Genomic DNA, 15682 nt, shown 5'->3' with positions numbered 1-15682 from the left:
AAATCTCACTGCGCATGCTTCACTCAGCCCAGTCCCGCCCCCTCATTCACGCTGATTGGTTGGAGGACCAGGCAGTCCGGACCCGTCCTACGGTCATCTCCTCCTCCTATTGGTCCGGTGCTGCCGACAATCATTGCCCGGGCATTGTGAGGTGTCAGGTGAGAGGTCAGTGGCGGGGTTTAGAATCCAAAGAGCCGAATGTGAAACATTGAACATTCTCCCCTCTCACTGTCCCGGGGGTGAGTTATTGATACTGACCGTCCCGGAGCTGCTCCTCCCCGGATTGGCACCAACCTCCCCTCCCTGCCGACTAGGCCGTGAATCCCTGGGGTGAGTTATTGATACTGACCGTCCCGGAGCTGCAACTCTCCGGATTGGCACCAACCTCCCCTCCCTGCCGACTAGGCCGTGAATCCCCGGGCTGAGTTATTGATACTGACCGTCCCGGAGCCGCTCCTTCCCGGATTGGCACCAACCTCCCCTCCCTGCCGACTAGGCCGTGAATCCCAGGGCTGAGTTATTGATACTGACCGTCCCGGAGCTGCTCCTCCCCGGATTGGTACCAACCCCCCTCTCTGCCGACTAGGCCGTGAATCCCCGGGCTGAGTTATTGATACTGACCGTCCCGGAGCTGCTCCTCCCTGATTGGCACCAACCCCCCTCCCTGCCGACGAGGCCGTGAATCCCTGGTGTGAGTTATTGATACTGACTGTCCCAGAGCTGCTCCTCCCCGGATCGGCACTAACCCCCCACCCTGCCGACTAGGCCGTGAATCCCCGCGGTCAGTTATTCATAGAATTTACAGTGCAGAAGGAGACCATTTGGCCCATTCAGTCTGCACCGGCTCTTGGAAAGAGCACCCTACCCAAGGTCAACACCACCACCCTATCCCATAACCCAATCACCCCACCCAACACTAAGGGCAATTTAGCATGGCCAATCTACCTAACCTGCACATCTTTGGACTGTGGGAGGAAACCCGCGCACACACGGTGAGGAGATGCAGACTCCGCACAGACAGTGGCCCAATCGAGCCTGGGACCCTGGAGCTGTGAAGCAATTGTGCTATCCACAATGCTACCGTGCTGCCCATACTTACTGTCCCGGAGCTGCTCCTCCCCGGATTGGCACCAACCCCCTCCTTGCCGACTCGGCCGTGAATCCTCTGGGTGAGTTATTGATACTGACTGTCCCAGAGCTGCTCCTCCCCGGATTGGCACTAACCCCCCTCCCTGCCGACTAGGCCGTGAATTCCCAACGTAAGTTATTTATACTGACTGGCCCGAAGCTGCTCCTCTTCAGCGGATACAAAAATATTGTAAATGGGATGAAGGTTGTTTGGCTGACAGTCAATCACTATCCTGTGAGGTAATGAGTCCTTTTGCTTCCCAATTGGCCGAGGAAGGCAGTGTGTCACAAGGATGGATGTGTTGACCGATTAATGGCTGGAGGATGGGGGCAGGTCATGTGATCAAACCTCCAAGAATACATTTAATCAAAGTTGGTGAGGAGAGAATATTGTGAATTTCTATCCTAAACTGACAGTGAGGTTTCTGTAAATGTATAGGATACTGGAAGTGGAGGTTGAACAGACAGGAAACGCAAACCAAACGTCACATCGCGATCTGACAGTCACATTATTCATCCGACCCTGAATATCAGCAGCATCTGGGTGTGGAAGGTAAAAGGTTTGTCTGTTCTGTCTGTGAGGGAAGATTTCAGGTATCGGTGTGACTGGAAAAGCCCCGAGATTCACAAACCCTGGTTAGACCAAACCTGGAGAACTGTGTTCAGTTCTGGACAACAAACCTGAGGAAGGATAGAATGGCCTCGGAGGGAGTGTAGCACAGATTTACCTGAGTGATATCTGAACCCGCCCGGGGTTAAATTACAAAACTAAATTACACAAACGAGTCAGAGACATGATGACACAGAGAATGGCATTCGGCCCATTCAGTCCATGCTAGCTCTCTGGAGCAATCCATTCAGTGCCATTCTCCTGCTCCATCCCTGTATCCTCACAGGTTTATTTCCCTCAAGTGTTTGTCCAATTTCCTTTTGAAATCAAATCATTAATTGTGTCGATTTTCAAACTCGCTCACAGGCAGCAAGTATCAGGTCATTGCCACTCGCTGTGTAAAAACATATCTCATATCACATCATTTCTCCTGTTCCTTTTATATACAAACTAGGAACAGGCCACTCGGCCCCTCGAGCCTGCTCAGCATTCAATAAGATTGCGGCTGATCTCATTCTAACCTCAACTCCACATTCCTACCTACCCCGATGACCTTTCACCCCCTTGCTCATCAAGAATCTATCCAGCTCTGCCTTAAAAATATTCAAGGACTCTGCTCCCACTGCCTTTTAAGGACGTGAGTTCCCAAGTCTTACAACCCTCAAGAGAATAAAAAAGCCTCATCGCCATCTGAAATGGGCGACTCCTTATTTTGCAACAGTGACTCCTTGTTCCAGATTCTCCCACAAGAGGAAACATCCTCTCCACATCTACCCTGTCAAGGCCCCTCAGCATCTTCTATCGTTCAATCTAGGTTTTACCCAAAACTTTAAATCTGTGTCCCGGCTGCTTGTACGATCAGTGAATGGAAACAGTTACTTTGTCCACCCGATGGAAATCTGGCATAATCTTGTGGACCTGAATCAAATTTCAACTCAACCTCCTTTGCTCGAACCATTCTGGTAAATCCCCTCTGCACCTTCTCCAAGAACCATCACATCCTTCCTGAAGAGTGGTGACCAGAGCTTTATAAATATTCATAAGAATTCCTACAGTGCAGAATCATAGACTTTACAGTTCAGCGGGAGGCCATTCAGCCCAAGGAGTTTGCACTAGCCCTTGGAAAGAACACCCTACTTCAGTTTAAGCCCATGCCTCCACCTTCTCCCCGTAACCCAGTAACTCCAACTAACCTGTGGGGCAATTTATCATGGCCAATCCACCTGACCTGTACATCCTTGGACTGTGTGAGGAAACCAGAGCACCAGGAGGAAATCTACGCAGACACGGGGAGAAAATGCAAACTTCACAGAAGCAGTCACCCGAGACTGGAATTGAATCCGGGACCCTGGAGCTGTGAGGCAGCAATGCTAACCACTGTGACATCCTATAGCCCCACCTAACCTGCACATCTCTGAACACTAAGGGGCAATTTATCAAGGCCAATCTACCTAATTTGCCCGTCTTTGGACTGCAGGGGGAAACTGGAGCACTTGGTGGAAACCCACGCAGACACAGGGAGAAAGTGCAAACTCCACACACACAGACATCAAGGCTGGAATTAAACCCGGGTCCCGAGCACTGTGAGGCAGCAGTGCTAATCACTGTGAGGCAGCGGTGCTAATCACTGTGAGGCAGCGGTGCTAATCACTGTGAGGCAGCGGTGCTAATCACTGAGGCAGCGGTGCTAATCATGAGGCAGCAGTGCTAATCACTGAGGCAGCAGTGCTAATCACTGAGGCAGCAGTGCTAATCACTGAGGCAGCAGTGCTAATCACTGAGGCAGCAGTGCTAATCACTGAGGCAGCAGTGCTAATCACTGAGGCAGCAGTGCTAATCACTGTGAGGCAGCAGTGCTAATCACTGAGGCAGCAGTGCTAATCACTGAGGCAGCAGTGCTAATCACTGAGGCAGCAGTGCTAATCATGACTGAGGCAGCAGTGCTAATCACTGAGGCAGCAGTGCTAATCACTGAGGCAGCAGTGCTAATCACTGAGGCAGCAGTGCTAATCACTGAGGCAGCAGTGCTAATCACTGAGGCAGCAGTGCTAATCACTGAGGCAGCAGTGCTAATCACGGTGAGGCAGCAGTGCTAATCACGGTGAGGCAGCAGTGCTAATCACGGTGAGGCAGCAGTGCTAATCACGTGAGGCAGCAGTGCTAATCACGGTGAGGCAGCAGTGCTAATCACGGTGAGGCAGCAGTGCTAATCACGGTGAGGCAGCAGTGCTAATCACGGTGTCACTGGAAGCCGAGCTACCCTGTTTCGGGATCAATATTTCTAATTATGAAGCTCAAGATTGAATTTGCTTTGCCAACTACTGTCTTAATATATTCTTGTAGATGTACAAAATCCCTCTTCACCTCTTTCTCTCTCCTCCCAAAGAGGCCAGTTGGGTTTTTATGACAATCCAGCAGTTTTCATGGTCACTTTTTCCCAGAGCCGGCCCCACAAATGACCAGATTCATTCAGCTCAATTTCACAACCTGCCTTTGTGTTTTTGTGGGTTCTCTCTCACTCCCTATTTTCTGTTTTCAATCAGTTTCACAGGGTGTTCGAAGGGGAGGCTTCAAAGTCTGGAAACACAAACCAAACATCACATCAGCATCTGACAGGGTCCTCAATTTATCATTGCTGAATATCATGAGATTTTGAACATGGAAGGAAAAAACGTCATTCACAGTGGGGAGAAACCGTACACTTGTGTGTGTGGACGAGGATTCACTCGATCATCAGGCCTCGCAAGCCACAAATGCAGTCACACTGAGGAGAAACCGTGGAAATGTGCGGACTGTGGGAAAGGATTCACTTACCCATCCAAGCTGGAAACTCATCGACGCAGTCACACTGGGGAGAGACCATTCACCTGCTCCGAGTGTGGGAAGGGATTCACTCAGCCATCTGGTCTGTCCACACACCAGCGATTTCACTCCAGGGAGAGGCCATTCACCTGCTCAACGTGTGGGAAGGGATTTACTCTTTCAGCCCACCTGCTGAGTCACCAGCGAGTTCACACTGATGAGAAACCGTTTCAATGTCCAGACTGCGGGAAGTGCTATAAAAGATCTGGAGAACTGATGTGCCATCAACGTGTTCACACTGACGAGAGACCATTCAGGTGCTCTCACTGTGGGACTGGGTTCAGACGATCATCTCACCTCTCTGTACATCAGCGAATTCACACAGTTGAGAGGCCATTCGTCTGTGCCAAGTGTGGGAAGGGATTCACTCAGGCATCCGACCTGCAGAAGCACCAGCGAATTCACACTGATGAGAGACCGTTTGAATGTCCAGACTGCGAGAAGTGCTATAAACGTTTTGGAGAACTGTTGCAACATCAACGTGTTCACACTGACGAGAGACCATTCAGGTGCTCTCACTGCGGGACTGGGTTCAGACGATCATCTCACCTCACTGTACATCAGCGAATTCACACTGGGGAGAGACCATTCATCTGCTCCGAGTGTGGGAAGGGATTCATTCAGTCATCCGAACTTCTGAATCACCAGCGAATTCACAGTGACGAGAGGCCGTTTCAATGTCCAGACTGTGGGAACTCCTATAAACGTTCTGGGGAACTGATGCGTCATCAACGTGTTCACACTGACAGGAGACCGTTTACGTGCTCTCACTGTGGGACTGGGTTCAGACAATCGTCTCACCTCACTGCACATCAGCGAATTCACACTGGGGAGAGACCATTCGCCTGTTCCAAGTGTGGAAAGGGATTCACTCAGGCATCCACCCTACAGAAGCACCAGCGAATTCACACTGGGGAGAGGCCATTCACCTGCTCCCAGTGTGGGAAGGGATTCACCACTTCATCCTACCTGCTGAGACACCAACGAGGCCACAAGTAACAACAGTGATTGGGTTTTGCTGTTCCTCACATTCAGGACTGAACCGTGTTCATTTGGGTCTCTTTCTGCTGATAACAAACTCCAGCCCATTTACAGGGGCTAATATTCTGGCTAAAAGTCAAATAAATTAGATTTGTGTGAAATACGCAATGTGTTCAATTTTTAAAATATCTCTGACACAAGTTAGTTCCTTTTGAAGTTCTCTCGCTCTCCCCTGTCTCTTCCATCCTGACCTCCAACAAGAAGTGTGAGGAGCTTGTGCAGCTTCTTTGTGACTGAGATTCAGTCAATCGATCAGCTGCCTCTGCTGCTTCCCTCCCTTCCACGAGCCCACCGCACCAAACTGTCTCTAAATTTCATCCTTTCCCGAGCCCTGAATCCACATCTTTCTCTCGTTGCTTTCCCATCTCCCCTCATGCCCTCTCAGAGCTCATCTTGTCCATGAGACCCAGCTCCTGCTCCATCGACCCTATTCCCACTGGGCTACTGATCAGCCAACTACCCTGTGTCCATGGATATTGTCAACATTTCTCTCTCTTCAGGTACTGTCCGTCTGTCCTTCAAATCTGCCATCATCACCCCCTCTTCAATAAAACCCCCTGCCATCCTTCCAAATTTGTGCCCCATCTTCAACCTCCTCCTCTCCAAACTCCTTGAACATGTTGTCACCTCCCAAATCCTTGACTATCTTTCCCAGAATTCCCATGTTTGAATCCTTCAATCAGGTCTCCGCCCTGTCACAGTGAAATACAAGAGACAAACAGAACCTCAATCGGAGAGAAAGACAGACAATCCGGGAGCTTGGATCCAACACGGATATGTCCACAAGACGAGAAGACAAGGGTAGCAGCACAGTCATTATTGAGGGACAACAATACCTGCTGGAGACAGACAGACAACTAAACAGCATGAATCACAACACCAAGCCACCTGGACCCATATACCCGAGACAGGAAGGAGCATTGGAGACAGACTGGAAGAACTCAAAGACTCCAGACACATTAACCAAAGACAACAGGTAGAGCCAAGGAAGTTCTACCTGCTCCCTAAAATACCCAAACATTCAAATACATGGACAGTACCAGGGATATACCACCAGACAGACCCACCAGGTCAGACTGTGGGAAAGAAATTCCAGCAGAATCGTAGAATGTACAGTGCAGAAGGAGGCCATTAGGCCCATCAAGCCTGCACAGGCCCTCAGAAACAGTACCCTACTTAAGCCCATCCCTGTAACCCAGTAACCTCACCTAACCTTTGTTTGGACACAAAGGGGCAATTTACCATGGCCAATCGAGCCCCCCACCCAGGTGCATTTCCCCCAACCTCTCCCCATACACCCACTTCATCTTTGAACACTAAGGGGCAATTTAGCATAGCCAATCCACCAAGCCTGCACATTCTCGTGAGAGAAAACTGGAGCACCCGTAGGGACCCACGCAGACACGAGAAGAATGTGCAAACTCAATACAGTCATCCAAGGCCAGAATTGAACCCTGGTCGCTGGCGCTGTGAGGCAGTAGTGCTAACTACCGTGCCATCTGTGGCGAGAGAAACAGTAAACATTTGTTGTTCCTTGTAACAGTTCTGTAGAAGGGTCAATGGATTCTAAAAAAAAGTCCATTGAAGTGGAAAGAAAATGTTTTAATCAGATGTTTGACACAGGAAGATGTTTCAGTCTGTGTGAAGTTTCATTTTCATTCACACAAAGCCGGCAGGTCTGATTGCCTGGAGGACCAGACTGCGTCCGGTCCTCCAAATCCTCCCATTGGTCAACATCTCTCAGACAGGAAATGTGGTTTTGGAACCTGCGCTCACGTGGCTAATGGGAAGAACTCAAAATGATGCAGAGTCTCAACCAATGAGGGAGATCTGAGAGCAGCCACGGCCCCTCATTCCTCTCGATTAGGTGGAGGACCAGCTGCTGTCATTCAGGTCCTGCAGTCCCACCTCCTCTTCCTATTGGTGCAAAACTGCCGTCAATCACTCGCTGGGCATTGTGATGTGGAGCATGCGCAGTGCGGCTCATGCCCAGGGACAGATGCTTTTTTGTCTCATCTTCCGGCCATGATGTGGAGATGCCGGCGTTGGACCTGGGGTGAGCACAGTAAGCAATCTTACAACACCAGGTTAAAGTCCAACATGTTTATTTTGAGTCAGTAGCTTTTGGAGCACAGCTGAGGAAGGAGCTATGCTCTGAAAGCTCGTCATTCAAAACAAATCTGTTGGACTTTAACCTGGTGTTGTAAGACGTCTCACTGTGCCCCCCCCCCCCCCCCCCCCCCCCCCCAGTGCAACGCCGGCATCTCCACATCCTGGTATTTAGTAAATTACAGTGTGGTTTAATCAAAGACAGAGAGGAATGATTTCTGCTGACTGGGGAGTAAGGACTTGGGACATTGCCTAAAAATTGTAGCCAGGTCACAGAAGTCAGTGTGAAATGAGGAAACACTTGTTGACACAAAATCTGGGACACATTTGGAATTCTCTCTCCCACAAATGACAATTCCTGTGGTAATCACTGGTGAATCCACCATTTGTTGCCGATCCCGAATTGCCCTTGATCTGAATGGCTTGCTGGGCTATTTCAGAGGGCAGATTTACTGCCGTGGCTCTGGAGTTACATGTAGGCCAGACCAGGTAGGGTTGGCAGATTTCCTAAAGGCTATTAGTGAATCAGATCAGTTTATACACAACCAGTGATAGCTGCATGGTCACCATTACTGACACCAGTTTTCACTATGTTTTATGAATTGAGGTAGTTGTTTGGTAATCAGAATATTCCACTCGGTCCTCAGACCATTACCCTGGAGGGACTCACTAATACCCACCCAGGGACATTCCCACTCCACCACTCTCATCCCTGGTGCCCACTTCCGGCTTTGTTCTAAATATTCACCCCCCCGGATACACTTCTCACACCTTTGTGACCTCAACCCGACCGCCGCCTTCCGGCTCTGGGGCTCGTACTGCGCATGCTTCAGTCAGTGCTGTGACCCCCACCCTCAATCACTCTGATTGGTGGGAGACCAGCCGCTGCCTTCTCGGTCCTCCAGCCAATTCCCCTCTTGCTATTGGTCCGGAGCTGCCGTCAATCACGTCACCGGGCATTGTGACGTTGAGCATGCGCAGTTGCGGGCGGTGTCCAGGGACAGAAGCTTGTTTGGCAGATCAACAGGTGGGTGAGGGGAATGGAGGGATAGGCGAGACCCCGGGGGGGGGGGGGGGGGGGGGGGGGGGGGGGGGGTCCATGAGTCCCCAGATGCGGCTCTGACCCCGGAATAACAGTAAGAAGTCTTACAACACCTAGGTTAAAGTCCAACAGGTTTGTTTCAAAACATGCAAAAAAGCAGACAAGATCTCGAAAGGGCTACAGATCACAAACCCACTCGAGTCGACCTACAACACAGACTACGCTGAAAGACTCTGCCGCCGCACCTCTGTCACACGCCTCAAACACCTCGTACACCAGCTCTACAGCAGTCGACGCAACCTGGAAACCAAGATAGAGGCCATATTCTCAAATTGTGCTCAGGACACAGCAGACCAGCTGCGTAACAGCGCCAAACAGATGAGTCAACGATACTATGCCACCTGTATACACACCAAGAACAGGAAACTTGAGGAACTCGGCATCACCACCAGCAGCAACCAAGCCTCCCCCAGTATCACAGCCGAAAACAATACAGGGAAATCTATTGTCAACTTGTCAGACTACACCCTTCAACCAGATGAATCGATGAATCGAAGTCCTCAGCAGAGGGCTCAATTTCTGCACCACCACCAAAATGGAACCCCATCAGTCTCGTGGCAGGACACGGAGGAATTCATCAGGCGAATGAGGCTCCGGGAATTCTTCCACAGACCCAAGAGGCCGACAGCGAACCCAAGGGGACGACCAATGAACCGGAACCAGCAGACCGCGAGATCTGCTGTGCAGCAAACGAAAAGGAAAGAGTCGAATTGGACCCCTCCGGAAGGCCGCTGCCCTGGACTCGACATGTATGCTCAAGCCGTCCGAAGTCGTGTCAATGCCAGATTCATCAGTCGCATTCACAAGGCAGCCCCGAACGTCACCCAAGCACAACGCAACGCCATCTACGCTCTCAAACCAACCGCACCATCGTCATCAAACCAGCAGACAAAGGAGGGGCCAACCGTCATACTGAACAGAACCGACTACTGCAAAGACGTTTACCTGACAACTCAACAACCAGGAACACTACAGACAGTTACCCAGCAGATCCAACCAAGGAACACATCCGCCAACTCAACAGACTGATCAGGACCTTGGATCCAGACCTTCAGAGCACCCTACGTGCTCTCATCCCACGTAATCTCCGCATTGGAGATCTCTACTGCCTCCCGAAAATACACAAGGCCAACACACCAGGCCGTCCTATCGTTTCAGGCAATGGGACCCTGTGTGAGAACCTTCTCTGGCCACATCGAGGGTACCTTGAAACCCATCGTACAAGGTACACCCAGCTTCTGTCGCGACACGACGGACTTCCGACGGACTCAGCACCCATGGACCAGTTGAACCAGGAACATTCCTCGTCACAATGGATGTCCGGCACTCGACACCAGCATCCCCCATGACGACGGCATTGCTGCAACAGCCTCAGTCCTCAATACTGACAACTGCCAATCTCCAGACACAATTCTGCAACTCATCCGCTTCATTCTAGATCACAACGTCTTCACCTTCGACAACAAATTCTTCATCCAGATGCATGGAACAGCCATGGGGACCAAATTTGCACCTCAATATGCCAACATCTTCATGCACAAGTTTGAACAAGACTTCCTCACCACACAGGACCTGCAACCGATGTTATACACCAGATACATCAATGACATTTTTTTCCTTTGGACCCACAGCGAAGAATCACTGAAACGACTACACGATGAGATCAATAAATTCCATCCCACCATCAGACTCACCATGGACTATTCTCCAAATTCTGTTGCATTCTTGGACACACTCATCTCCATCAAGGACGGTCACCTTAGCACTTCACTTTACCGCAAGCCCACAGACAACCTCACGATGCTCCACTTCTCCAGCTTTCACCCGAAACACATTAAAGAAGCCATCCCCTATGGACAAGCCCTCCTTATACACAGGATCTGCTCAGATGAGGAGGAGCATAACAGACAACTACAGATGCTGAAAGATGCTCTCGTACGAACGGGATATGGCGCTCGACTCATCAATCGACAGTTCCAACGCGCCACAGCAAAAAACCGCACCGACCTCCTCAGAAGACAGACACGGGACACAACCGACAGAGTACCCTTCGTCGTCCAGTACTTCCCTGGGGCGGAGAAACTATGACATCTTCTTCGCAGCCTTCAACACATCATCAATAAAGATGAACATCTTGCCAAGGTCATCCCCACACCCCCACTACTGGCCTTCAAACAACCATGCAAACCTCAAACAAACCAATGTTTGCAGCAAATTACCCAGCCTTCAGAACAGCGACCACGACACCACACAACTCTGCCAGAGCAATCTCTGCAAGACATGCCAGATCATCGACTTGGATACCACCATTACACATGGTAACACCACCCACCAGGTATGCGGCACATACTCGTGCGACTCGACCAATGTAGTCTACCTCTTACGCTGCAGGAAAGGATGTCCCGAAGCGTGGTACATTGGCGAGACCATGCAGACACTGCGACAACGAATGACTGGGCATCGTGCGACAATCACCAAGCAGGAATGTTCCCTTCCAGTCGGGGAACACTTCAGCAGTCAAGGGCATTCAGCCTCTGATCTCCGGGTAAGCGTTCTCCAAGGCGGTCTTCAGGACGCCTTCTTCACCTGAAGAAGGAGCCGTGCTCCGAAAGCTCGTGTTTGAAACAAACCTGTTGGACTTTAACCTGGTGTTGTAAGACTTCTTACTGTTCAGGACGCGCGACAACGCAGAATTGCCGAGCAAAAACTTATAGCTAAGTTCTGCACGCATGAGTGCGGCCTCAACAGGGATCTTGGATTTATGTCGCATTACATCCACCCCCCACCATCTGGGCCTGGACTTGCAAAATCCCACCAACTGTTCTGGCTTGAGACAATTCACACCTCTTTAACCTGTGATTATCCCTCTCCCTGGATCTGTAATGATTTGATTACCTGTAAATGCTCACGTTCCAAGCATTGTCCAGCATCTCTGACTTTGTCTATATAAATGTTTCTGGAACATACCTCTCCATTCACCTGAGGAAGGAGCTGCGCTCCGAAAGCTTGTGGTTGAAACAAACCTGTTGGACTTTAACCTGGTGTTGTAAGACTTCTTACTGTGCTCACCCCAGTCCAACGCAGGCATCTCCACATCCTGATAATAAGTGACAGTGTAACACACACCAGAAGTGGATTATATTATGTTGTCAACAAGCCATGTCTAACTCACTATTATATGAAAACAAAATGTAGTTATGGTTCTCCAGATACTGACTGTGGCAGCTCTCACTATCTGAGACTGTCATAATGTCCGGGTGATTGACAGTGGCACCGGACCAATAGGATCAGGTGGGGCTGGTCTCCAACCAATCGGAGTTAAAGGGAGGCGGGGCCTTCTGTGATTGAAGCATGCGCCGTGTGCGTAATGGCGACGGAGAGCGGCTGCTTTCTTAAGTCCGTAGTAAGTAAGCGGTGGTGAACAATATGTAGAGAGCAAGAGATCGCGGGGAAGGGCGGAAACGCTGCGTAAGCACCTTGTGTGAGTCAGTAACATTGGAAAAGAGTTAGCCGGACCCAGATTGTACCGAGCAAGACTGCAGCTCCTCATTTTCGGCCGCCATCTTTAGTGGAAACAGTGTGCACCATGGCGCATGCGTGACCGCCATCTTTGTCGGGGGCAATGTTTCAATGAGTGGGAGGGGCTTGTTCCCCATTGTTTAGAATGGAGACAACTTGTCCATCAAACTGGATTAGTCTTTGAGTCCCAATGTCTGAATGATGGGGCGGTGGATTGATGGAAAGAAAGGGAAATACATCCTGCTCTCCTGATTCCAATATCTCATGGTCTCAAGATCTGTGGTTCTGTCCACCCATGGCAGAAACTCAAGACTCTTGAGTAGATGTCATCCTCAAATTGAGGGACTGCTGATGACGATGAGGGGCAAAGTACAGCTGGGGGCAAAGTACAGCAGGGAGCATGATCGGTCATTCTGGATGAGGGAGCCAGAGAAGAAATGTTTGGCATTTCTATCCTAGACTGACAATCATAGAATCCTGACAGTGCACAAGGAGGCCATTCGGCCCCTCAAGTCTGCACAATCCTCAGACTCAGGCAGTTTCTGAGGCGATGGACGGATTGAATGGTTAGGAAGTGGAATTTGTAGCAGCGAGTAAAGACAATAGCTTCAGTCTTCCCAAGATTAAAATGGGGGAACTTTCTAACCCAGAGATGGAGAGATGTTTCAGGGAATCAAAGAATTTGAGGAGGATGGGAAGTTGGAGATTAAACCAAGATCAGCCATGATCATCGTGAATGTTGACGCAGCTCAATGGGGTTTATAAGAACTAGGAGCAGGAGTAGGCCATCTGGCCCCTTGAGCCTGCTCCGCCATTCAATGAGATCATGGCTGATCTTTTGTGGACTCAGCTCCACTTTCCGGCCCGAACACCATAACTCTTAATCCCTTTTTTCTTCAAAAAACTATCTATCTTTACCTTAAAAACATTTAATGAAGGAGCCTCAACTGCTTCACTGGGCAAGGAATTCCATAGATTCACACCCTTTGGGTGAAGAAGTTTCTCCGAAATTCAGTCCTAAATCTACTTCCCCTTATTTTGAGGCTATGCCCCCTAGTTCTGCTTTCACCCGCCAGTGGAAACAACCTGCCCGGATCTATACTATCTATTCCCTTCATAATTTTAAATGTTTCGATAAGATCCCCCCTCATCCTTCTAAATTCCAACGAGTACAGTCCCAGTCTACTCAACCTCTCCTCGTAATCCAACCCCTTCAGCTTTGGGATTAACCTCGGGAATCTCCTCTGCACACCCTCCAGTGCCAGTACGTCCTTTCTCAAGTAAGGAGACCAAAACTGAACACAATACTCCAGGTGTGGCCTCACTAACACTTTATAGAATTACAGCATAACCTCCCTAGTCTTAAACTCCATCCCTCTAGCAATGAAGGACAAAATTCCATTTGCCTTCTTAATCACCTGTAAACCAACTTTTCTGTGACTCATGCACTAGCACACCCAGGTCTCTGCATAGCAGCATGCTTTAATATTTATTGTTTAAATAATCCCGTTTGCTGTTATTCCTACCAAAATGGATAACCTCACATTTGTCAACATTGTATTCCATTGTTTGCCAGACACTAGCCCATTCACTTAACCTATCCAAATCCCTCTGCAAACTTCCAGTATCCTCTGCACTTTTTGCTTTACCACTCATCTTAGTGTCATCTGCAAACTTGGACACATTGCCCTCGGTCCCCAACTCCAAATCATCTATGTAGATTGTGAACAATTGTGGGCCCAACACGGATCCCTGAGGGACACCACTAGCTACTGATTGCCAACCAGAGAAGCACCCATTAATCCCCACTCTTTGCTTTCTATTAATTAACCAATCCTCTATCCATGCTACTACTTTACCCTTAATGCCATGCATCTTTATCTTATGCAGCAACCTTTTGTGTGGCACCTTGTCAAAGGCTTTCTGGAAATCCAGATATACCACACCCATTGGCTCCCCGTTATCTACTGCACTGGTAATGTCCTCAAAAAATTCCACTAAATTGGTTAGGCACGACCTGCCCTTCATGAACCCATGCTGCGTCTGCCCAATCGGACAATTTCTATCCAGATGCCTCGCTATTTCTTCCTGATGATAGGTTTACTCCTGCTCCTATTTCATATGTTCGTATAGAGGCCAGAATCCTGTGTAGGCCCAGACCGGATGGTAGGTTCCCTCCCCTGAGGACATTACTGAAACAGTTGTTTTTTCGTGGCAACCCAGCAATTTCCATGGTCACTTTTTTCCAGTGCCGGCCCCACAAATGACAAGATTCATTCAGCTCAGTTTCACAACCTGTGTTTTTTGGGTTCTCTCTCACTCCCTATTTTTCTGTTTTAAATCAATTTCACAGGATGTTAGAAGGGGCGGATTTGCAGTTGGAAAACAGACATCACATCAGGATCTGAATATCATCGGATTTTGAACATGCAAGAAACTAGCAATGCTGGCAGTGCGGAGAAATGTGGGGACTGTGAGCAGGGATTCAGATCCCTGTCTGAGCTGGAAGCCCATCAGCCCAGTCACACTGGGGAGAGACTGTTCACCTGCCCAGAGTGTGGGAAGGGATTCACCTGGTCATCCAACCTGCTGAGACACCAGCGAGTTCATAGTGGGGAGACACCATTCACCTGCCCAGAGTGTGGGAAGGGATTCACTCGATCATCAGGGCTGCAACAACACCAGCGAGTTCACACTGGGGAGAGGCCATTCAACTGCTCCAAGTGTGGAAAGGGATTTACTGATTCTTCCACTCTGTTGAAACACCAGCAGGTTCACATGGACGAGAGACCTTTTAAATGTGTAGACTGTGAGAGGTGCTATAAAAGTTCCCTCAACCTAATGCTTCATCAGCGAGCTCACACTGATGAGAGACCGTTCAGGTGCTCAGACTGTGGAACTGGGTTCAGGCAGTCATCTGAACTCATTGTACACCAGCGAATTCACACTGGGGAGAGGCCGTTCACCTGCACCGAATGTGGTAAGGGATTCACTCAATCATCAGGACTGCTACAACGCTCAGTGGGTTAGCCCTGTAGCCTCACGGCGCTGAGGTCCCAGGTTCGATCCCGGCTCTGGGTCACTGTCCGTGTGGAGTTTGCACATTCTCCCCGTGTTTGCGTGGGTTTCGCCCCCACAACCCAAAGATGTGCAGGGTAGGTGGATTGGCCATGCTAAATTGCCCCTTAATTGGAAAAAATGAATTGGGTACTCTAAATTTAAAAAAAAAAAAAAGGACTGCTACAACACCAGCGAGTTCACACCGGGGAGAGGCCATTCACCTGCTCCAAGTGTGGAAAGGGATTCAGCGA

At 49.6% G+C, this 15682-nt stretch overlaps 1 protein-coding gene across 13 annotated transcripts; it reads left to right on the top strand.

Annotated features, from left to right (window-relative positions):
• Positions 1-81: 81 nt before the first annotated feature.
• Positions 82-15425, top strand: LOC119960649 (zinc finger protein 664-like). 13 transcript variants are annotated; one of them, XR_005459467.1, is made up of 3 exons: positions 82-158; positions 1568-1681; positions 4282-4512. XR_005459467.1 is itself a non-coding variant. In XM_038788284.1 (2 exons), exon 2 carries the CDS (start codon positions 14799-14801, stop codon positions 15399-15401), a length of 603 nt encoding a protein of 200 aa, XP_038644212.1. In that variant the 5' UTR covers positions 90-158; positions 14725-14798; the 3' UTR covers positions 15402-15425. The 13 variants fall into 13 exon arrangements, 5 of the variants coding, with proteins under 5 accessions (XP_038644212.1, XP_038644211.1, XP_038644210.1 ...); XR_005459471.1 differs by having other exon boundaries at positions 1568-1688; XR_005459469.1 differs by lacking the exons at positions 82-158; positions 4282-4512 and adding exons at positions 173-330; positions 14725-15425.
• Positions 15426-15682: the final 257 nt, after the last annotated feature.

This window comes from Scyliorhinus canicula, unplaced genomic scaffold (assembly GCF_902713615.1).
Source record: "Scyliorhinus canicula unplaced genomic scaffold, sScyCan1.1, whole genome shotgun sequence".
Classification (NCBI taxonomy): Eukaryota; Metazoa; Chordata; class Chondrichthyes; order Carcharhiniformes; family Scyliorhinidae; genus Scyliorhinus; species Scyliorhinus canicula.
This window is presented reverse-complemented; position numbering and strand designations above follow the sequence as displayed.